The sequence below is a fragment of the Oryza glaberrima genome, chromosome 12, assembly GCF_000147395.1.
Source record: "Oryza glaberrima chromosome 12, OglaRS2, whole genome shotgun sequence".
NCBI classification, from domain to species: Eukaryota; Viridiplantae; Streptophyta; class Magnoliopsida; order Poales; family Poaceae; genus Oryza; species Oryza glaberrima.
The window spans coordinates 5,848,117-5,870,884 of record NC_068337.1 but is presented as its reverse complement, the minus strand read 5'-3'; the positions used below and the strand labels follow the sequence as shown (position 1 = coordinate 5,870,884).

Below are 22,768 nucleotides of genomic sequence, written 5' to 3'. Positions count from 1 at the left end.
AGATCGGCAAGGCAAAGGACGGCGCGACAGGTGATGGGGAGGAGGAGGATGCAGCGACGGTGGTGGGTGGGAAGGGCGATCTAGGAGGAGGTGCGGCTGGTGTCGCGGCGGATTGCGGAGGCGGGGTAGGAGGGGGTGGCGGCGATGGGTGGTTTTTTTCTCGCTGATTGCGGATCCTGATCCGTAGGAATCGCGCATGGATCGTGACCCGTAGGAATCGCACGTGGGTGGTGTGGAAGCGTGTCGCTTACTCGTTCTTGACCGTGTCAATGTACGTTTTTATGTTGGATCGCACGTCTACGTTGGCTTCACCATCACCACTACGAATTTTTAAAGTAGTAGAGATTAATTTGTTTTCTTGAGAAAGTGTTAGTTAAATTGGATTTGACTAGTGTGAAGAAGATGCATGCTACAAGAAGAGAAGATAAAATTGGATTTTACTAGTTCCTTACACTAATACATGGTTAGCATGTATTTATTTACCAGTAATGATGGATTTGAATACTTGAATGTTATAGTTAGCACTTAGGTTATATTGTTGTTTAACCATTAGTTGCAAAGGACATTATATATCCTAGTTGGGGTGTTGCTTAGTTGTACAAGTGAACTAGGAATTGACTAATATTAGATACTGTCATTGATGGAGTTGTCTTCTGCGTATGACGATTTCCAAAGTCCTAAATTATGGATATATAAATGAGTATAGGCTAGTGCAATAAATGAAAATGTAGCTTAGTTCGTTGCTATAATAAGGACTGTCCTTAGCTACTCCTTTACTTACAAGCACGATTTTTTAACTGTTAAAGGGTATGTTTTTTTGAAAAAAAAAATATGTAGAAGTTCTTTTAGAGACAGTCATACTACATATAATCTAATTTTTGTAAAATTTATAAATTAATATTTAATTAATTGCATGCTAGTAACAGGATGCAAGGTTTGAAAAGTAAGAAGATAATTACTAACAACTTCAGAAATCCTCTGATTTCTTCTACCTTACTTTATCGCTAATCTAGTATACAATAAAGTACAATAGAGCCTCTTGTAATTCAACTCATGCTTTGGTGTGGGTTGTAAATGAGGTAGAAGAGGGGTATTTATAGGCTTGGAGGTGCATTAGGAATTTGGACATGCTTAAGCATCCTTAGAGCATATTCATTCTCCTCTTGCCAAATGTCCAGTTGATGACGGTTTCCACCAGTAGAAATGGTCACAACCGTCATAGGATGAGGATAATTGTCATCTGGTGAAATTTTGGGCTGTTTGGGCTAGCTACTAGCTGTCCCATCCAGCCCAGCCCCACTATGTGTTCCTCTAAAGTTTGACTCAAATGATTGTATCTTATTGGGTTTGTGGGCTCAAAACTCCATGGGCTTAGATATGGAAGTTATATTCTCATCCTTCATATATATATTTCATCTCAACTTTGGTGGTTTGTCTTCGACATGCAAATATACACCAACACTTGTGAAAATTGTTAAAAATAAATCCTACCACTATGTTGGACGTTTTACATTTATGGTTTGATATAATTATTGACGGTGTTAATTTAGTACTTAACACAACTGTGTGCTGCTATTTCGGCTCATCTCAGAATTCCAAACGAACGCAAGGCCTATGGTGTCCCAAGCTCCACTGTTTATTAATTAGATTAAAATTAGAAATTGGCGCGCCGGTTGGCGCACTGTCAATGCGTGGATAAAAATCAAATATTTAATACAACCTCTTCATAATATTTTTATTTTTATTTTCTTGTGTAACGTGTAGCATATAGTACTTGAAAAAATTAGCCAATGGTATGAGTAATAATTTGCAGTTTTAGCACTTAAGAGTTTAATAAATTGATTTGTGATTAATTTATCATGTGCATATAAAGTATTGTACTTTATTTGTAAATTAATACAATTGGTCAAAATAATCTATTTTTCCCATTACTATAAGGATGTGTTCAGCAGCTTAAGATTGAAGCTAATCACACATGCACGTAAAACAGAGCAACTCATTAGCGCATGATAAATTATGTGTTAGCTATTTTTTTCTGAAAAAGTACTAATATGATTTTTTTAAAGCAACTTTCGTATAAAATTATTTCGTATAAAATTATTTTGTAAAAGACGCATCGTTTAGCATATTTGGAAATGTACGCGCGGAAAAGTATTATCAATGCCTTATAAAACATGAAGACATTTATTTTCCCAGTCCTCGAGATGTCTTATAGAAATATGAAGTATGATTCAGGTACTAAAAAGCATAAGAAGAGACAACTATAATACTTTTGACCAAAAGTATGCCATATTTGTATTAGACATATAAATTTCTCAATACTTTTAGAATCTCAATTTGTATTTCGTTCCGATGCCTCCAAAATCCTGAACACAGCCTTGATATCATTTGACTTGCTAGATTTTATAAGAGAGAATCCACTCAGTACCACTTAGTTTTCCCCACTTCTACAATCTACCACTGACTTTATTTTTATTAAGTTGAATAATATGCCATTGTGTTTTCTTGAATCTCTATTGCGTGCCATCACCATCCATGAGCCGTTAGTTGGCACCCGTTTGATAAATTGAAATTTTTCTTAATGCCTAAAATACCCTTAGACTAATATACCCTAGCACTTTGTTGACTGAACACCCTAGCCGTGAACCCCCAAATCAATCTGCCAGTGTGAGGCGGCACTGACTCCCATCGATGGAAGGCCGGACGCCCAACTCCCCGACGCGCCGCCAGCCGCCCCAGTCCCCGACGCGCGGCCGAGCACCCAGCTCCCCATCGACGCGAGCCGCAACGCCGCCGCCACGGGTCACATTTGCGTCCGCGTTGCTGTCGCCGCCGCAGACAGCTGCATCCGCGCCACCGCCGGTGTCGCAGGTCGTGTCAGCGTCGCTCTCGCCGCGGGCTGCAACCGCACCGCCGTCACAGGCCGCGTCCGTGTCGCCGGAACCACGCCGCCGTCGCAAGCCGCATCCGCGTCACCGCCGCCGCGGGCCGCAACCGTGCCGCCATCGCAGGCCGCGACCATGTCACCGCCGCCGCAGAGGGTTTGAGAGAGCTCTGCACTGCTAGTGTCTGATTGTCTGAATACTATGCAAAACAGTTTTGGCATTATCCCATCAAACAATGTCGATAGATTACTATACATTTCTCCCTGGAAAAAAAAACCATGTACAGTGAGTTAGGGGCAAATAGGTCTTTTTACAGCTCTAACAGATGTCCAACTAACGGCTTGTGGACGGCAATAGCACACATTAGAGGTTCAAGAAAACACAATAGCATATTATTTAACTTGACAAAGTCAGTGGTAGATTGTATATTATTTAACTTGACAAAGTCAGTGGTAGATTGTAGAAGTGAAGAAAACTTAGTGATACTGAGTAGATTCTCTCATTTTATAAACTTATTTTAATATGTAGAACTGAATAATGAAAATCCGGTTTCAGATACACAAACAAACATGAAATGACTTTTGTTTTTTAACAGGTACGTCTTCCGTTATATAATTATATAAGTATTTTGATTTTCTTTTTCCAAGTTAAACATTTTTAAGAATGATCGAGTTTGTAGAAAAAATATAGTAAAATTTCCAACACAAAACAAATGTTTTATAAAAAAAATATATTCAATGATACGTTCAATGATACATGAGTATTGTAGATGTTGCTAAAAAAATTTATATAAATTATTTAAACCTAATATATAGTTTAAAAAAATCAAATCGACTTTAATATGGAACGGAGGAGTACTCCAGTAATAACGGCTTTGCAGTTTGCACGGAGACGGAGACGGCAACGGGAGATTTAAAGCGGCCGTCGAATCCGGACCGGAAACGGAGACGGCAACGGCGTTCCCCGCCTCCTTAAACAGTTAAACCTACCCAAATCCCCAAATTCCGCCGCCGCCTCCTCCTCCTCCTCTCGCCGCCGGCGAGAACCACGGCGAGGTGACCAACCAACCCCAACCCCCATCGCGCCCCCCGTCACTGCCTCTTCTCCCCCCGCCCGCCCGGGATTCCGTCCATGGACCGGCCGAGGAGGCCGGGGAGCGACCGCCGGTACCCTCCGCTGCGGTTCAGGAAGCGGAAGAGGAGCAGCAGCGACAGTAGAAAGAGCAAGCTCAACAACAAGCCAGGGTCTGATAAGGTATACCCTACAACCTGGAACGCGCCCCTCCATGCTTGGTGTCGCCGTCTTGTTCATTGGATTTTGGGGGTGGGGGGTTAGTCCCCTTTGGTGGTTGGGGTTTAGTTTTAAAAAAAGGATTGCTGGAATCAGAGGTGCTAGATGCTGAATCAAACCTCGAATTGCTTCAGTGAGGATGAAATTTGGTTCAAGAGAAATTAATAGTGTCGGTTCGTTTACTTGTTCTATGGAAACAAAAGTATATGTTAATGTGCCCATGTTTCTTCCTTCAGTTTTTCTTTTCCTTTTTCCTCTCCAAGTATTATAGGTTTAAGGAGTCAGGCAAAGGAGCTTTCAATTTTATGGCGCTTCGTAGTTTTGCTCACCTTAGCAAGGGAAGATACTCCTAAGAATAAGAAAATAGTGTGACCCTTGAGAGAATTGCTATCAACTTTTTTCTGTTTCTAAAATGGCTTGAAGTTTTCTAGGATAGGGGATAGTTTTTGTTTTCTTTTACTTTTGTAGATTGTCATGCCAGGGCTGTTTGTCACGAGTTTAAGTATTGTCCATGTAATTACTCTCTATGAGACTATGAAATCTTTGTTTTCGTTTTTTGTCCTCTGACCAATTACAATAACACATGCCTTCTTAAACTGATCCATAGAATTTCTTTTTGTTATTTATTAAACTCAACCTTTTTATGGTTATTTTCTGCTGGTCTAGTCAATTCCGCTTTGAACAATTAAGATAATCAGATTAATCTACTATTTTGTGCAGTGGGAGGATGTCTGTTCAATTTGTGATGATGGTGGTGATTTTCTTTGGTAAGTGTGCTTACAATCAAGTTCATAACATGTTGCAATTTAGCTTGTTGCATAACTTGTTCTCAATGAAAAACAGTAGTGGTTAATGTTATTGCTTCTTACTATTACTTGCCCTTTCTTAGCTGTGAGGGCAGATGTTTGAGGTCTTTCCACGCAACAGAGAAACACATTACAGAAATAAACCAGTGCACAACCCTTGGGCTAACTGAAGAACAATGGAAGATCTTTAGGCAAAATGATGAAAAGGTATATCTTATTTGAGTTGCCCCATTCTTTAGAATGAACGCTCTTTTATGTCTAATATTGACATTTTTTTCTTGTTTTTTTGGGTAATTCAGAGTGAACCGCTATATATATGCAAGAACTGTAAGTATAATCAGCATCAGTGTTTCTCGTGTGGATTGCTGGGTTCTTCAGACTTGTCATCAGGGGCTGAGGTATGACAACAAAGCCATTTGATTATTTTTCATGAAGGCTTTACACTTGATTGAAATGACAATGTGGTATCTAGTACAACAAACAAGGAAAAATAGGAGGAGACTCAATTTTTGCTAATAAAGAATGTACTAGGGTCTAGGATATGCATTTTCTTTCTTCTTTTTATTTTGCTAGGATTAAGATGCCATTTTCTCATTGTCATATGCTCCAAATGTCTGTTCAACTTCTAATATATGTATGCTATCATATGAGTAAGTCCAATTATTTGCTAACTTTTGCATGTCTCGGCAGGTATTCCAATGTGAAGATGAAAAATGTGGACACTTTTACCATCCGAAGTGTCTAGCTAGACTACTCTACCCTGATAGCAGTATGCAGCCCTTAAATTTTGAGGAGGAAGTTGCCCGTGGACTGAAATTCCTTTGTCCGGTGCATAAATGCCATGTATGCAAGGGAGGAGAGAACAAGAATGACATGGAAAATCAATTTGCAATATGCAGACGCTGTCCAACTGTATACCACAGGAAGTGCTTACCAAGGTTTGACTTCACATTGGAGAGATGCCTCTGCCATCTTCCAAACATTCTACTGTTGAAACATGGTTCTTCTTTTCTTTTGCTCACGCTTTGCACTTGTTTTGCAGTGACATAGTCTTTGAAGATGATGAAAGTAATGGTATCGTGCAAAGGGCGTGGGATGACGTACTTCGTGATCAAATTTTGATCTACTGCATGTGTGTTAACTATGCTACTTTTGTCAATCATATGAACTGCTCCTCTTGCCCACCCAAAACTAAATGGATTATTCTCTTTACAGGAAGCATGAGATTGATCCAGAACTGGGAACTCCCGCGAGGAACCACATTATCTTTCCTGATTGCAAAAACCTTTTAACACGTGGTCCTTCGAAGCCCAAAGGGCAAGAAGACGCACCCGCAGTACTAGATATACCCGAAGAAGACATGTCGCCTGATCATTCCTCCGAACCATCCCAGCCGCCTCCGCAGCCGGCAGCTGAAACTGATCAAACTGACCAGGATCTTTCCAATGGTTTCAATTCGTTTGCGCCGAAGGCCTTGTTCCCACTTCCATATCCAGGCTCCTGTGGTTGGCTTGATGACTGACCATCCAACCTCACTCATCTAGATAAATCCTAACACATATATACGCCAGCAGATTGGTGTAATTCCTGCTAGAACACTTTGTTCGGAAATTGGGAAGTTAGAATGTGCAACGCAATCTACTCTGTTGAACTGTCACGTGCTAAGCCACTTGTGTGTATTGTTATCATTATTATGTTATTATTTTAATGGAAGATAACATTGCGGTTGACCAGTGTCCAGTAGCCTGCATTATGTTTCTGATGTTTTTGTTTCCAGAGATGTCCAAGTGAAGCAATAAGCTGGTGCATATCTGTGCTATTATATTTATGTATTTCGACAGGCAATTTTGTGGCTAAACTTCTCTATATCTGTTGTGTATTATTGAATTTAGGTGCCGAAAAGGATTAAAAAATGTTCGAAAAAAATATTTTGTATTGAACAGGAAAAATCTGTGTGTTACCCTTTCCTTTTGTCATACTACCTTTCTGCTGCAGCTGATTCATTCATTAACATATCTCCTAGCTTAAGATGATTTGTGCATGCGTTTTCCACTCAAGGGTATATTGGCAGCATAGCAGACTGTTCATAATAAATATCGGTGCCGAATTTTTCTTCAAATCATGGCCGTTGACACCGTTCCTGCCTGATCCAGGCATCCAGCTGTGCTCGGTCAAGCTGAGGAAACTACCAGGGCTTAGTGGCTAGCAGCACAGTTAGGCTGCGTTCGTTCCAGTTCCCAATCCCTCTTATTCGTTTTTCATGCGCACGCTTTTTAATTTGCTAAATGATGTTTTTTTAAAAACAATTATATAGGAAAGTTGCTTAAAAAATCATATTGATATATTTTTGAAAAAAATAGCAAATACTTAATTAATCACATGCTAATTGACCGTTCTGTTTTCCGTGCGCACTGTTCATGTCTGGAACACAGGTTAACGAACCCAGCCTTAGTGAGCTTGCCATCTTAGGTTTGATTTCTCCTTTCTATAAAATATTTAGGGAGGGACGTCTCTCCCTTCAAATCTTTTTTTTTCTTAGCCAAGCTTCACTTGCTCAAGCATCACTAATTAATTCGCTACCATTTGATTCTCCACGACTGAGAATATGTAACGCTCAGAATCTCAATTCTCAAATAATTAAAGAACCATATCCTTAATACTTCCTCCATCCCTAAATAAGTTTACTTTTAGCTAGATAAAGACAATATTAAGAAAGAGGTTAAAAGAATATATACTATGCCCTTCATTAGTAGGGAGATAAAACGAGAAGGGGAGAAAACGAGGAAGAGGAAGGAGTACTTTTGGTTCAATGACTAAAAATGAGAAGAAAAAGATGTAGTGAACCACTCTAAAATTATGCCGAAAAAGAGAGATATATTTCTACTGAATAAATAAAGCTAACAACGGTAATTAAATAACTAGTTATACATATAAATATGCAAAGATAAACAGTTTATCCAATATGTATGTTGTTATTTATTTATTGAGAAAGGTGGTCAAATTCTTCAAAATAAAATAAAATATATCTCTTCCATTCCTTCCTTTTGTTCATTCTTCAATGATCAGTGGCTGTGTGTACGGATCGAATCCCCTTGGCAAAAACTAGTATAACATTTTAGCTGTCAGGCAAAGCCAGATCATCGGCGCTCTTATACCATCCAAAATTCATGAGAATTAGCCCTCTTCAACCCATTTTAAAATTACAAATAAGAATCTGATCTCTTTTAATTATTTGACAAAATGATAGATGTTGATAACTGATAAGCGCATTCATGATGCTCTTATATCCAGGTCCCAGCTACTAGGTACAGGTAGCTGGCAATGCAAGTCAGAAGGATCAAGAATCCGTCAATGCTGCCTTTGATCAAATTAATAAAAATCACATGATGCAAAGTTGAATCTTGTGCCCGTGGAACCCGTTACAAAATAATCACGGCCTCGATCATGATCTAGCTAGAGAGAGAACTCATGGAGATTGGAAACTCTGGTGATTATTCTAATCTGCACCTTAATGCTCACTGGAATCTGAACACCAACCCTCTAGACGACTACTTGGAATCCCAATGAGCAAATCTTATTGACAACTCAAGTCAATTACAGGGATGGCCTATTGAATAATGCTTAGGAATGCTAAAGCAAAAGTAATTGCGACACCATGGACTAAAAATACTGTCAAGCTGCAGCACAAACAAGAAAAAAATATAGTTTCTTGAAGAGGTGTGTGTGTATACTACTTTGTGTTTTTGGATCCAACGAAACCATCAATTTTTTTTCTGTGACTGAATTGGGCACAGACAATAAGCACACTGTTCTAAGTGATCAGAAGTGCACCTGAAGGAACAGTTTTGCTTTAGATTTAGCAGCTCACCGTGTGATCTGATCTTCGCAGTTCCAAGAACTTTTAATGGTGTGTGATCGATATTCACAAGGAAAATTAAGGTTCGCTGAATCTCCAGGCACGCAGGCAGAGCAATTAGCTAGTTGTGTAATTGAAAGAAGAAAAAAAGGGAGTGCAAAATAAAATGCAGCTAAAATATAAGAGAGGTTTATATATACATGCATGCATGCATGCCATAATTAATGTTTTGTGAGATATATCTTTTGTTCAAATCAGGGTACTGTCATATATTTATTATACACGTAATCTATACATTGTTGCAAGTTGCGACGTTAAGTTTTCCCCGCAAAAAAAAAATTTCCAAAATTCCAAGTTGGCAAATTTAAATCAATTATATTATTGCATCTCCCAGCTGATTTTATATGTGTGAAAGACCACTATATACCTGCAGCAACTAAACATCTCTCGCACACATTGATACCTATACTGATTACAAACTGAGATATATCATAATGACGTACTACTGTTCATACTATCAACGTACTGATCTTAATTAGATCAAGTGCTGACTTAATCAACATGCCTCACACGAGTGGTCATATATAGATCACACACGCACAACCATATATACATTCAACATATATATAAACAATTAACCACATATACACACTACTCCTCAACTGTTGATTTTAAAACTTCATGTAAAAAAAATCTGATAATAAATTAAACCTGCAGGATCAATGAATTAACCCTAGCAGGGTTAGACTTTGGATGCACAATTATTTTTTACCGCGCTGCAACTTACATCAGACGCAATATAGACAATGCGTTTGTGCAGAACGTACAGTGCCCGAAGATACGACTACCCCATACTTAACTGATCAGTAGCTACAAATGCTGACACAGCTAGGTTAATTAGCTTAAGTTAATTACATTTTTTTAATTAACAACTAAAAAAATTAATAAATTTAACCCAGCTGATACCGTACGTACACTTGTGGTCAATGGTCACATAAAATAACAACTAATTTAACTCAAACCCCTAGCAATTGGTCTCCCCTCTCCTTCTTAACCTTCTCACCCAATTAATGGATGGATTCTTTGATTCCACCATCACCCTTCTCCCCTACTAAACCCTCCACCCCCATGGATGCTCTCCTCTAGCTATAGCTTGTTCTAAGCTCTAGCCGCCGCCGTCGTGGCGTAGAGAGAGACATTTTGGCCGCAGCGAAAATCTGTTTTTCTAGTAGTTGCGCCGCCCCCATGGAGGCCAACTACCCCAAGTATGTCCTCTATGGGCTCCTCATCGTCGGCTCATGGCTGCTCTCCTGCCTCCTCCATTTCCAGGTCTTCCACCTCTCGCTCTTCCCCTACCCCTCCTACCTGCTGTCGCGCCGCGTCGTCCTCCCGCTGGCGCTCGACGCCAGATTCCTCCCTCCCCCGCCCGATGTTGCCGGCGACGACGATGGCGGCATCGTGAGGAGGCGCTCGTCGTTGCCGGCGAAGGCTGCGGCGGAGGCGTCGTGCGATGGGCGGTATGTGTATGTGCTGGAGGTGCCACGGCGGTTTCAGATGCTCACCGAGTGCGTCGAGGGGCCGAAGGTGTTTGACGACCCGTACCATGTCTGTGTCGTCATGTCCAACTCCGGCCTCGGCCCCGTCATCCCTCCCGCCGCCGCCGGCAACGCCACCGTCGACGGCGACATCATTCCCAACACCGGATGGTAAGGAACGCGTCGTGTCAGTCGCCTCGCCGTCGCCGTCGCCGTCGCCGGTTGGTGATCATCTTGGATTCCATGGATGCAGGTATAACACGGACCAGTACGCGCTGGAGGTGATCTTCCACAATCGGATGCGGCGGTACGAGTGCCTCACCGGCGACATGGCGGCGGCGACGGCGGTGTACGTGGCGTTCTACCCGGCGCTGGAGCTGAACCGGCACAAGTGCGGGTCGAGCGCCACGGAGAGGAACGAGCCGCCCAGGGAGTTCCTCCGGTGGCTGACGTCGCAGCCGTCGTGGGCGGCGCTCGGCGGGCGCGACCACTTCATGGTCGCCGCGCGCACCACGTGGATGTTCCGGCGGGGCGGCGCCGGCGACTCCCTCGGCTGCGGCAACGGCTTCCTCTCCCGGCCGGAGTCCGGCAACATGACGGTGCTCACCTACGAGTCCAACATCTGGGAGCGCCGCGACTTCGCCGTGCCGTACCCGAGCTACTTCCACCCGTCGTCGGCGCGCGAGGTGTCGGCGTGGCAGGCCACGGCGCGCGCCGCGCGCCGCCCATGGCTGTTCGCGTTCGCCGGCGCGCGCCGCGCCAACGGCACGCTCGCCATCCGCGACCACATCATCGACGAGTGCACCGCCTCGCCGCCGGGGCGGTGCGGCATGCTCGACTGCAGCCACGGCCTCGAGGGCAGCATCACCTGCCGCTCGCCGCGCCGCCTCGTCGCGCTCTTCGCCTCCGCCCGCTTCTGCCTCCAGCCTCCCGGCGACTCCTTCATGCGCCGCTCCTCCATCGACACCGTCCTCGCCGGCTGCATCCCGGTGTTCTTCCACGAGGCCTCCACGTTCAAGAAGCAGTACCAATGGCACGAGCGCGACGCCGACGCCGACAACGACAACGCCACCGTTGATCGCCGGCGATACTCCGTAGTCATCGACCCCGATGATGTCGTCGAAGGCCGGGTGCGCATCGAGGAGGTGTTGAGGAGGTTCAGCGACGACGAGGTGGCCGCCATGAGAGAGGAGGTGATCAGGATGATCCCTAGGTTCGTGTACAAGGACCCTAGGGTGAGATTCGAGGGCGACATGAGGGACGCCTTCGACATCACCTTCGACGAGATCATGGCGAGGATGAGGAGGATCAAGAATGGCGAGATCTTGGGATGGAAGCTAGATGGTGACGACGATGTGGTTGCAAAAGATTCATGACACAAGTGAAATGGAGATTTTTTTTTTTTTGTGTTAATTAGTAGTGTTTGTTTTGTTAATTGTTGTGTTTTTTTGTTGATGTTAAATTGTCACTGTTGCCGTGTATGTTAGTGACATATAAATATAAATATAAATATATCAGTGCGTATATTGGCGGTATGATGAGCGAGAGAAAATTAGAATAAAAAAACAATCAACTAGATTGCTTTCAGTTTGTATATATGTAGATTTTATTAATTGTATCTTGTCAAGCGGCTGTGTGCCCAATATATCCTCAAGCTTTGAAGAAGAGAGGCTTTCAGTTTTACATATTAGTATAGCTTGAATGCAAATTACTTATATGTTTTGGCATTGGTATAAAATAAATAGCCAAATTTCCTGCACAAACTGCTAGGAGCTAGATCGATTAAAGTGTATTTGATATACAATTCTTCTTCTATTCCTATTATTTCAAAACAACTTTGTACATGTATATATATACACTAGAAAATGCCTGTGCATTGCAACGGGTGAATGTTATTTTAATCTTATTATTGTTATACGGTTTAGTGAAGGTGAAATTCAATATGGGAATTTGCTTTGATATATATTTTTCTAGAAAATCATGAGCTGCAATTAGGAGTCCGATCATCTCAAATTAGCATGCGAGTTTTTAAAGATATTTCTTATACAACTCATTTTGTATTCCAAAAATGAACGAACTTAAAACCCGACTTAAATATGGATCTATATTTCCAAAAGCAAATAGATTTAAAAACCGACTCATACACGGATGACGTACCAAAGTACCAGCAAAAATATCTTCAATTTTTATAATGGTAGAGAATTGTCAATTTACACTATATAATAATCTAGAACAACCAAATGCACATGATCAACAATAACATGGATTTTTTTTCTCTCTCTATTAACATGGAAGTCTTTTAGACTTGGAGAGCAAACACAACGACAAATAGATAAAGGCTCGCAAACACGACGATAAGATAAGCACTCAAACATATATCGCGGTTATCAACCTATGCAAGACAGCTCAAATTGGTACAACTAGGTTGAGTTCAACATAATTTGATAAAATTTGAGTCATTACCTTGAATTTTGAGCATTTATCATCAATTTGACCCAGTTCGATCCGTTCAAATTTCATAAACCCTATAGTAGATACTCCACGTGATTTAGTCAAGTAGGCGAGAACATTTCTCAGTTGGATGGATTAAAGCCAACAAACAGATTCCCTTACAACCTCAATTATGATTTTACCCAAGTGATCGAAGACCCTAGCATTGTATGCACCAATAAGACTAAAAATATACTACCTCCATTTGTTTTATAAAAAAGATGATGTTGTTGACTTTTAAAGTAACTTTTGATCTTTCACATTATTTATAAAATTCATGAAAATATGCAAGTATAAGTCATGCTTAAAGTTTATTTAATAATAAAACATGTCACAATAAAATAAATATAACATTTATATATTTTTTTTAATAGAAGGAATGGTTAAACATCATGTCAAAACTCAATGGCGTCTATTAGAAGAAGAAAAAAGAGAGTAGTGATAATTATTGGTCCAATGTTTTGGGCAAAACTAGTTCCTAGGGTGTGTGACAAGAAAGGTGTGTGTAACAGTGCCAAACAAATGGCATGCATGTGCTGGGGAGACTTAGTAATAAATCCAACTCAATCAATGACTTGGAGTCAAAAGGAAAATAGATTTGAGTATTCAGAGTAGTCTGTATATAAGCAGGGCCAAGCTATTGTAGTGAAAGTTGTGGAACAAGCTAAGGGTGACTATATCTCATTTCATTTAATCATGAAGCTGTACAAATGTTAAGTAATACTGTACTAGTTTCTAACTTGATTCCTTTATGACTCCATTAATTGGAGGACTGTTAGCAAGTCTGAGGTTACAGAAGGCCAACGTGCAAGATCAGGCTTACGTGCTATTAAGAATGTCATGTCATCATGCCAACAAGACAGATCAGATCACTCAACAAATGAGTGACTTAATTTTTTTCTTAATCAAAACATGACACTGTTTGGTAGGTGATTCTTGACGTGACGAATGGGCTCGGCATGCCAACCTACAATTGCATGACCCATCAACAACTTTTCATTGATTTTCATTCACTTCCACATCGCACGCTGAAGTACTGATGAACCTAGAGCACTCATATGATCATATCGTGTAGGTCGCTTTATTCTAAAGTGCTACTATTATTGCGGCTCACACTTTTTAAATTGTTAAACAATTTTTTTAAGCAATTTTACGGTCCTTGAGGAGGTACCACCTTTTCTATAGTAAATTTGGTACTTCTTGATGTCTAGGTTGAGATACCAAATTTTACACTAAGTTTTTTTACCTTATGGTATCTTCTTAAGTACCGTAGAATTGCTTTTTTTTTATAAAACCTTTCTTAGTCAATTTTTTTGGGCCAGAAGTTAAACCGTGAAGTATAAGGAAAAGCAAATCGATTTCTGAATGGGCCGGCCTGTTATGTAATTCATGGGTTGGGCCAGAAGGAATAAGTCCATTTTGCCTCCCTCATCTCTTGCGCTTGTGTGAATAACATCCCTCAACCGAAAGACAGGGTATAACGCCTCCTTCATCTCTGAAAACCAGAGCAAATCATTTTCCTCGGTGGTTTTGCTGGCGGTTTTGTCCGACGTGGCGTTGTTGACCCGTTGACAAGCTGACTCAGCGTGGTGGGACCCACATGTGAGTGTGTACCTCTCTCTCTCCCCCGGCCTTTGTCAGTGGTTGCCCGGCCTCGCCAACCACCGTGCCTACGCAAGGTTGGCCCACTGCGCACGGCCGTCCGTAGCCGATCGCCGCGCCGCCCACCGCGTGCACTCTCCCGCATCACCGCCGTCGCACGGCTACCTCTCTCCGTCGCAACGCGCCATCGGCCGCCTTGCGCCCGACCCACGTCGACGAACTGCACCGGGGTGAAGGGAAAGGCCGGGGGAGAGAGATAAGGGAGAGAGAGAGCTACACACTAACATGTGGGTCCCACCACGCTGAGTCAGCTTGTCAACCGAGTTAACAACGCCACGTCGGACGAAACCGCCAGCAAAACCACCGAGGGAGGTGATTTGCTCTAGTTTTCAGAGATGAAGGAGGCGTTATACCCGGTTTTCCGGTTGAGGGATGTTATTCACGGAAGCGCAAGAGATGAGGGAGGCAAAATGGACTTATTCCGGGCCAAAAAGACCGGTTGTTTGGACGGATCAGGGGCATTTAAGTGAGGAACATACAGAACTACTGGGTGCAGTAATCCAAACTCCTGAAGCCAAATAAATCAGATGGATCATATATATATACGAGTTAATTTGTGAATTGAGAGCATTTGATTAATTCAGTCAGAGAAGCCAGCCTTGAATTAATTCTTTGAGAGAGAGATAGAAGGGGCTTATATGCTGTTGGAGAAATTGACCGCGACGACGCACATATCAGGGGTATTTGCTGCATCAGATTTTAGTATAGTTAAAGGAGCAACATAAGATGAAGTCTTCTCAGAGATGAAATAGTTTGAGCGAGTAAAACTGATTCCTTTTAATTTCTTAATAACCCAAAACTTGGAAGCCAATCAAATGAATCATCGTGTGGTTTTATCTTGACTCGAGACTTGAGAGGATAATTGATGGATGCTTTAGTCAGTTTCCAACACCCAACTTTGAAGTGCAATCGCCTACATGTATCTGACTATCTGTACTTCTGAATCCATAAAATGTACGTCATAGGATTTGCCCAAATGCTGTACGTATATAGGAGAATATGATAGCGAGTGATTTCTGACTGCAAATGCTGCTGTTGGAGATTGACCGTGATGGATGAGCAGAAGCTACTCCTGCTTGTTCAAGTCTTCGGCTGATGAATCCCGGCCCTGACTGAACCAGACGTCAGATGAATATATAGATGATGAGGTGCAGACTTGACTGGAACAGCTTGACATCTCCGTCTCTGAGACTGAGAGGTATATACTCCATCTGAATATCTCTCGATCTGTGGAATTGGTCCATGTTGTTGGATTTTCGTCTGTTGTTTCTGCCGCCTCCAACTCTGTCAATTTCGTGGATCCATATTGTCGCATGCAGTTTGACCTCTACAATGTTGGTTACTCGAGGACGTCAATTTTCTGGGGCCAGTAGTCGAGCAAGTTTTCAGTAGTACACGCTTGGTCGTTATATCCGTTCAAATTAATAGATGAGATAAGGTTTATTTGGAGATTATTTTTTTGGAAAAACACACAAGTCTACCTTATGGAAGACATATGTATGAGATGCTTAGAATCACCTTGTCCATCCTAGGAAAGAATGATCTCCTTAAAAAAAGAGTGATCTCCTAGCTAGTCACTTGAAACATGCGTAATGGAGAAAACTAGAAAGAATAATTCGGTGTGCGAAGTCTGAAGCATTGCCCACAGATTTCTAATAGAAGGAACTCAAATCATATATACATATACAAATCATCACCACTACCAGAAATTCTCTGCTTCTTGGTGCTTCCCACGTCATTAGTTTTTCCAAAACCGTTCGATCGACAATGCATCCCGCATCCGCGCCGTCCCGCATCTTGCTCGCCGGTCCCACCGCATCGTTCCCCACCGCATCATCAAGTATGTCTTACCCAACAAATTTGTGGTTGTATGGTTATCCGAAGCAAATGCCTATAGATTTTTAACAGAATGAACTCGGACTCCTCAAGTGTATCTTACTTGATAAATTTAGCTGCTTGCATTATTGCGAAAGTACCTTTTTCATGAAAAAGTTTCAGTACTACACTAAAATACAAGAGACAGTTAAGGGAACTTAAATTCACTTGACAAATTTGTGGCTGCTTGCATTATTGCGAAACTTATCTTTTTCATGGAAAGTTTCGGTACTGCACTCAAACACAAGAGACAGTTAAGAAAACTAGTACTTCTCAATTGTGTCTTACCTAACAAATCAGCTTTGGTAGTGCACTCTAACACAAGAGACAGTTGAGGGAACTCAAACTCCAAACTCCTCAAGTGTGTCTTACCTAATAAATTTGTGGCCACGTGTATTATTGCAAAACTACCTTTTTCCAAAAAACATAAGACTTATTCGGAGCATTGCCTATAGAGTCAGGACACTTATCGGGAGCATATTGCCTATAATTTTTTAATAGAAGGAACTCAAACTCCCCAAGTGTGTTTTACTCAACAATTTTGTGGCTGCATGCATTATTGTGAAACTACCTTCTTCATGGAGAAATTTTAGTATAATGTCTCAAACACAAGAGATAGGAGACAGGAGTACTCCATTGAGTGGTTGATACTTGATAGTATAATGTCTCTTAAAGTTGAGGAGAAAGCTTAAGGAAAAGACGTTGTGTCTAAGGGCGATGGTAGGTAGTCTAGTGCTAATGTGATGCACAAAGCCCAAAACAAGAACAAAGAAAAATTCTTCAAAGTTCAACAGACCACTAACTTCAAGAAAAAGAAGAAGAAGAACAATCCGAACTAGGATGACAGATTTGCTATGTGTGTGATTTGTCCGGTCATTTGGTCATTTGGAAAAAGCTAGATAAATTAGGTCCATTCCAAAATAAATATTATTCCAAGAAAAAAAATTGATTTTAAATATATTACAAAACTATTTTGTGCAGCCAAATTATTATATTTACATGGTTAAAAAAATATGTTATTCATGTCGTAAAAAGTAAGTTATACTTTTAAGGAATTTTATGGGTTTAACATGCACTGATTTTTAAGAACCAAAAGATTTTTCAACCTTAAATCGCAATACCATGTAATCCAGAATCACTTTGAATCTGGTTAAAGAATGAAAAATGACTAAGTGTTGTTTAAAGATAGTAATTGTTCGGTTTAAAGTTCAGGGATAAATTTTAGACATTTGCAAAAGTTCAGAGATATGAAAGCGGACCTTTTCTCTATCATATTTGCATCACTTGTGCTGATCACCGAGTAATTACCTATTCCTTAGCTTTTCTATTACTCCTATTTTTTTTATAAGCTGGCGAGCATTTGAAGCCACCGCCACCGCATATTGATAAGATCAAATGTATGGTGAGGAAGAGCACATGTGGTGAAGTATGAAGTGCATGACTTCTTCACGCATTAATGTTCAAATTCTGATGCCCATAAAATTACGTATACGTAAATGTGCTTTTTATATGAATTTAGTGAGATTAGAGATATTAGAGATGTTTCACTGATTTTTCTCTTTTAGTGTCTTCTAGAAAAACGTATTCTCCGATGTGTGAGTCTCATGATGCATGTGCAGTGCCGCATGTGTCACCGCGTGTGCTTTATAATTGGGAGAAAAAAAGAATGCATGGCACTGTCAACCAATAAACAAAAGCTAGCTAGCTGTGTTAATCGTGTTCAACTCAATATGATGGAGAGGTCAAATAAACAATGTCAACCAATAAACAATGCAGCAGCACGCCAAGTCATCACCACTCACCACTTCACCAGCGCGCGCACTGCGCACAGCTCAAACAATCGACGATGGAGAGGTCAAAGTCAAACCAGAACAAGGTACGTAGCTCGGCCCACGCCGTCAATCACATGGTCCCATGCTACACACAGCTACAGCCACGTGTGTGTCCATCCCATTCTGCATATCCCGCAGCTATACCCTAATGGCATTCAGCCTCATCTCACCAGCGCGTAGAATCCAAGCCACATCAGCATGGAGGAAGGAGCAGCCAAGAACAGGGAGCTTCATTTGACCACCCGAACCTCCTCAAAATTTGTCAGAGAAAGCTAAAATTTGTTAGGAGAAAGCTGGGAGGAGAGAAGGAGGGGTTGATAAAAAAGTGATTGTGACCTATGGGACCCACTAAAAATAGTCTGCACAGAGATTTCGTACTGTGAGTTTTGTGACTTGTGAAGTTCCTCATCCTACCTAGCAGCCCAGGACCAGCAAAATTGCCCGGCGTATTGTAAACGCCCTAAGAGCAAGGATAAGAGTGAGCTATAAACTTACATGGAGGAGAGAGGTAACAAAAAAAATTAAGGATATTGGCTCTCACGAAAGAGCTAGCTTAACATAAGCTCCAAGACAAATATAATAAATGTACACGTGAGAGATAGCTAGAGAGAGGAGAAGAAAATTGTAGCCAATCTTATAGCTAATCTATTATATATGTTGGCTTAAGATGGGCTAATAGTAGGAAGTGAGCTCTAATATTATTCTCACTCTAAGTAAAATAAAAAAATTGAACAAACATCTATCTAGATTCGTTTTAAAAAGTTGATTTTTTTTTCTAGGACGAAATGAGTACTACTCATATTTCTGAATATGCAACGTACATCTTTCATTAAAAAAACTACTCATAAATATTGTTGAGTTTTTCAAAAGAAGTTGTTTTTCAGAGATTAAATATGTAAGAGCATCACCAACAGTCTAGCTATTACATCCCCAATCCTATATTTTTGGGATTTTGGTTAAAAAAACTGGTCCAACAGATTCCCAAAAGAGCTCTGGACGTTTTGAAGTTCTCATCTCCAATTTTCTCAGTACGTGTATTTGAGGGCGAGAGAACGACTCCCAATCCCCTCCTTCTGCGTGTTTCTCCCCTCCTTCCGCGTTTCTCCTCTCCTTCCCCCGTCGGGGCGATCTCCTTCTGCGCACGGGAAAGGAAAAAAACTAGAATTTCTATTGGTAGTTTAACATAAGGGCCCACTTTTAGTTTTTGGGATTGAATTTAGGCTATCTCTTGGAGGAAGGGGTTTTTTCAACACCTATTTTCAGTTTAGGAATCCCAAAAATTAAATTTTGGGGATAGATTATTAGTAGACTGTTGGTGATGCGCTAAACATGTGTTTGGTTGTTTGGTTTAGAAATGAAACAGGATGAGTTAGACTCATCTATTCATTTGGTATAAGGTATCGGGTTGGTGCTAATTTTTAAAGCATGTCCTACATGTCACCGAGAGAGAAGTGGATTAGATAGGTCCACTAGTTTAAAAGGCAAGACTAACCCAGATCTTATAGAATATGTCATGTTAGGGTCCATCCCATCCTATCCATATCCAAACGAAACACCCTCAACCTAACCCATCTCATCCCTTAAACCAAGCAACCCACACTAGTAGTACACCCCTACTGCCGACGAGGAGCTATTGTTGGCTTGTTATATGCGTATTTCATCGGTCGGATATCAGATCACTCATCGATGGTAGCAGGTAGTAGCTGGGGGTTTCCAATTCATGAGTATAGTGGGAAGGATTGGATTGAAGGTTGTGTTGTTGTTGTTGTTAATTATTATTATTATTATTATTATTATTATTATTATTTGACAATTCAGGTCTCGTTCTTTCTAGTCTTTTTTAAGTTTGACCAAATCTATAGAAAAATATAGTAGTGTTTTCAACACAAAACAAACATATTATTAAAATATATTCAATGTAAGATTTAATAAAACTAATTTGATATTTTATATGTTTCTAAATTTTTCTATAGATATAGTCAAACTTAACAAAGTTTGATTAGAAGAAAAGTCAAACAATTTATGTAATATGTAATGGAGGGAATACCAGAAAAATACGATTTCTAAAAAACAAAAACTTTGATTGCATTGTGTAGGTCACTTGTTCAAGGTTTTTGTGAATTTTATTTCTCAAAATACTAATGTATTGTTACGTTAATCAATTAAACAATCAACCTCAACAATTCCAGCAAATTTTTGTTTCAAATAGGTACTCCCTCCAGTTTTATAATAATTGACGTTTTAGACAAGATTGAGGTTAAACTTTTGTAACTTTGACCATCAATAACTTTAAAAATATTTACTTTAAAGAAACTAGCACAACATATATAGATTTGTATTTCAAAACACTATAATAAAAATAAACATGCATTTATTTATTGTATATATTATAATAGAAAATAAAGTCAAATGTATATTTTGTAGACCGTGTCATTGTCCAAAACGCCAATTAAAATGAAACTGGAGGGAGTAGTGCTGTAGACTTTTAGTGACCTCCTTTATATGAATTCATTCATGCACACCCAACCCAATACAACAAATTGTCAAATTATTATTTATTAAATTACTTCCTTTGTTTTATCTTTATGTTGGACGTAATAAAAAAAAAGAGGAGGGACTACATTGGAGTTATATTTTCTACATCTTTTTAAAGAGGACTAACATAACGTTTTGTACTTGGTTCGATCGTAGTAGTCACACATGAATTTTCAAGAAAAAAATCATTAAATAATTAAGAAATGCACAATCCTAATTATAAACCCTCATTACTACCAAGGTTAATCAAGCACTTCAATCAAATCAAACACAAGATTTTTTTAGATAACGAGTCATCGAGATCCACATGAAGCTCAAACACCCAAATGGAGGAACCACACTCACCTGCACAGCCGGGCCGCCACGTGGCGGAATCTTCGCCTGCCGCCCTCTTCGCCGACAGAATCCCGCGGGCCCCACACACCACACGCGCTTCAATTCGATCGGCCGTCGGCCAACCCACCAAACGGTAGGAAAAAAAAAGAAAAAGACGCAGGAAAATATCCCGCACATGCTGGGCGGCCGCGAGAGGACGGTTGGAGGTGGGCCCCACCGGACAGTTGGGCAGTTGGGAGTTTTTTGGTTGAGCTGATCCTGCATACCTGCTGCCTACACAACACATCAGCCGGTGTGTAGTTCATTTGACACCTTGGAAAATGACGTGGTTGATCATGTTAGCGGAACACTTGGGTGGTTAAGTGGGCAAAAATCACCCTGCTATCATGGACTTGTTAGGGAAGATCTTTCTAGAAACATGTATCATCGACGCACGTACTCCTGATTGATTAGAGAAGGGTCGTGGTCGATTTATAGCGTCGTTTTATAGTACGTGTGTTCGCTATGTATAATGTACAGTAATGCTTATTGATGTCGTGTCAATGGTGTACACTTCATGATAATGAAGTTGTCCATTCTAACATCCCATGAGTTATAGGAGGTTCGTCGGCACAGTATTAAATCATTCGTTGTTATAATTGGTAAAAGATGCCATATTATTAATTAGGTTTAACGATAGCTACTTTAGGCCCCTTTAAATTGTTTGAAGGTCTTATAGAATTTCATTCCTACAAAGAAAAAAAAATTACTACTAACGCTTTTCAAACAAAGAATTGAATCATATATTTTAATTTCTATAAATAGATGATAATTAAGAGATTTTTTTAGAAAAGTTACCTAGAGTTCCAAGTTCTAACCTCTTCGAAAATTTCTTGAGTCCAGCTCTCTTATCTAATTTCTGTGTTTTTTATTATATATTCAAATGATTGTTTCTGTATTTTTCTCATGTTTTGTAATAAACTATTTTGCAGTTGTATTCCCGTTAAAAATATATGTTTTTCTTTGCTATACTTTTGTGTTATTCAATCATGTGTTTTAACGGAGCCTTAGGCTCTGTCCATTTGCCTGGGTTGGGAACCCATCCCTCCAGCACGGAAAAAGAAGCAGTCCATTAGTACTTGATTAATTAATTATTTGTTTTTTTCAAAAATGGATCAATATGATTTTTTAAGCAACTTTCAAATATAAACTTTTTTGCAAAAAACGCACTGTTTAGCAGTTTGAAAAACGTGCGCGTAGAAAACGAGAAGGGGGGGAGTTGGGAACCTTGACATAAGAACAGAGTATTATTATGTGTAGGTGATGGGTACGTGGATTTCAATTGAAAAATCTCTCCAGATCAGTATCATGCGATGGATCAAAGAGTGAAGCAATATATTGACTCAAATGCACCGGAAGGCTACGCGACACGATGTGAGAACTTTTTTTTTATCAAAGACCTGGCTTGGTTTCTTTAAGAGGAATTGATGATCAGGTTTAATTATCAAGTCCAGTAGTAGTAATTAATTAATTAATTAGCTAGAGATTCTTGATCAAGGTGTTTTATCTCATTAAGCTAGGTCCAGAATGCCGTGCCTAGCTGATGTCTTTTGACCACGTAAAACAAAGGCCCTCGTCAAGAAAGGAAGCCGTACGTACCCTCTATAGATTCCCTCGTCAAGAAACA

The 22,768-nt window shown here is 40.4% G+C and overlaps 2 protein-coding genes across 2 annotated transcripts; both read left to right on the top strand.

Annotated features, from left to right (window-relative positions):
• The first annotated feature begins 3,824 nt into the window (after window positions 1–3,824).
• Window positions 3,825–6,721, top strand: LOC127756708 (protein ENHANCED DOWNY MILDEW 2-like). Its single transcript, XM_052282079.1, has 7 exons — window positions 3,825–4,139; window positions 4,896–4,942; window positions 5,065–5,188; window positions 5,281–5,379; window positions 5,672–5,919; window positions 6,024–6,113; window positions 6,197–6,721. Exons 1-7 carry the CDS (start codon window positions 4,017–4,019, stop codon window positions 6,501–6,503), a joined length of 1,038 nt encoding a protein of 345 aa, XP_052138039.1. The 5' UTR covers window positions 3,825–4,016; the 3' UTR covers window positions 6,504–6,721.
• Window positions 6,722–9,946: 3,225 nt separating this feature from the next.
• On the top strand, window positions 9,947–11,897 carry LOC127757985 (xyloglucan galactosyltransferase KATAMARI1 homolog). The gene is made up of 2 exons (XM_052283581.1): window positions 9,947–10,543; window positions 10,626–11,897. Exons 1-2 carry the CDS (start codon window positions 10,083–10,085, stop codon window positions 11,746–11,748), a joined length of 1,584 nt encoding a protein of 527 aa, XP_052139541.1. The 5' UTR covers window positions 9,947–10,082; the 3' UTR covers window positions 11,749–11,897.
• The last annotated feature ends 10,871 nt before the right edge of the window (window positions 11,898–22,768 follow it).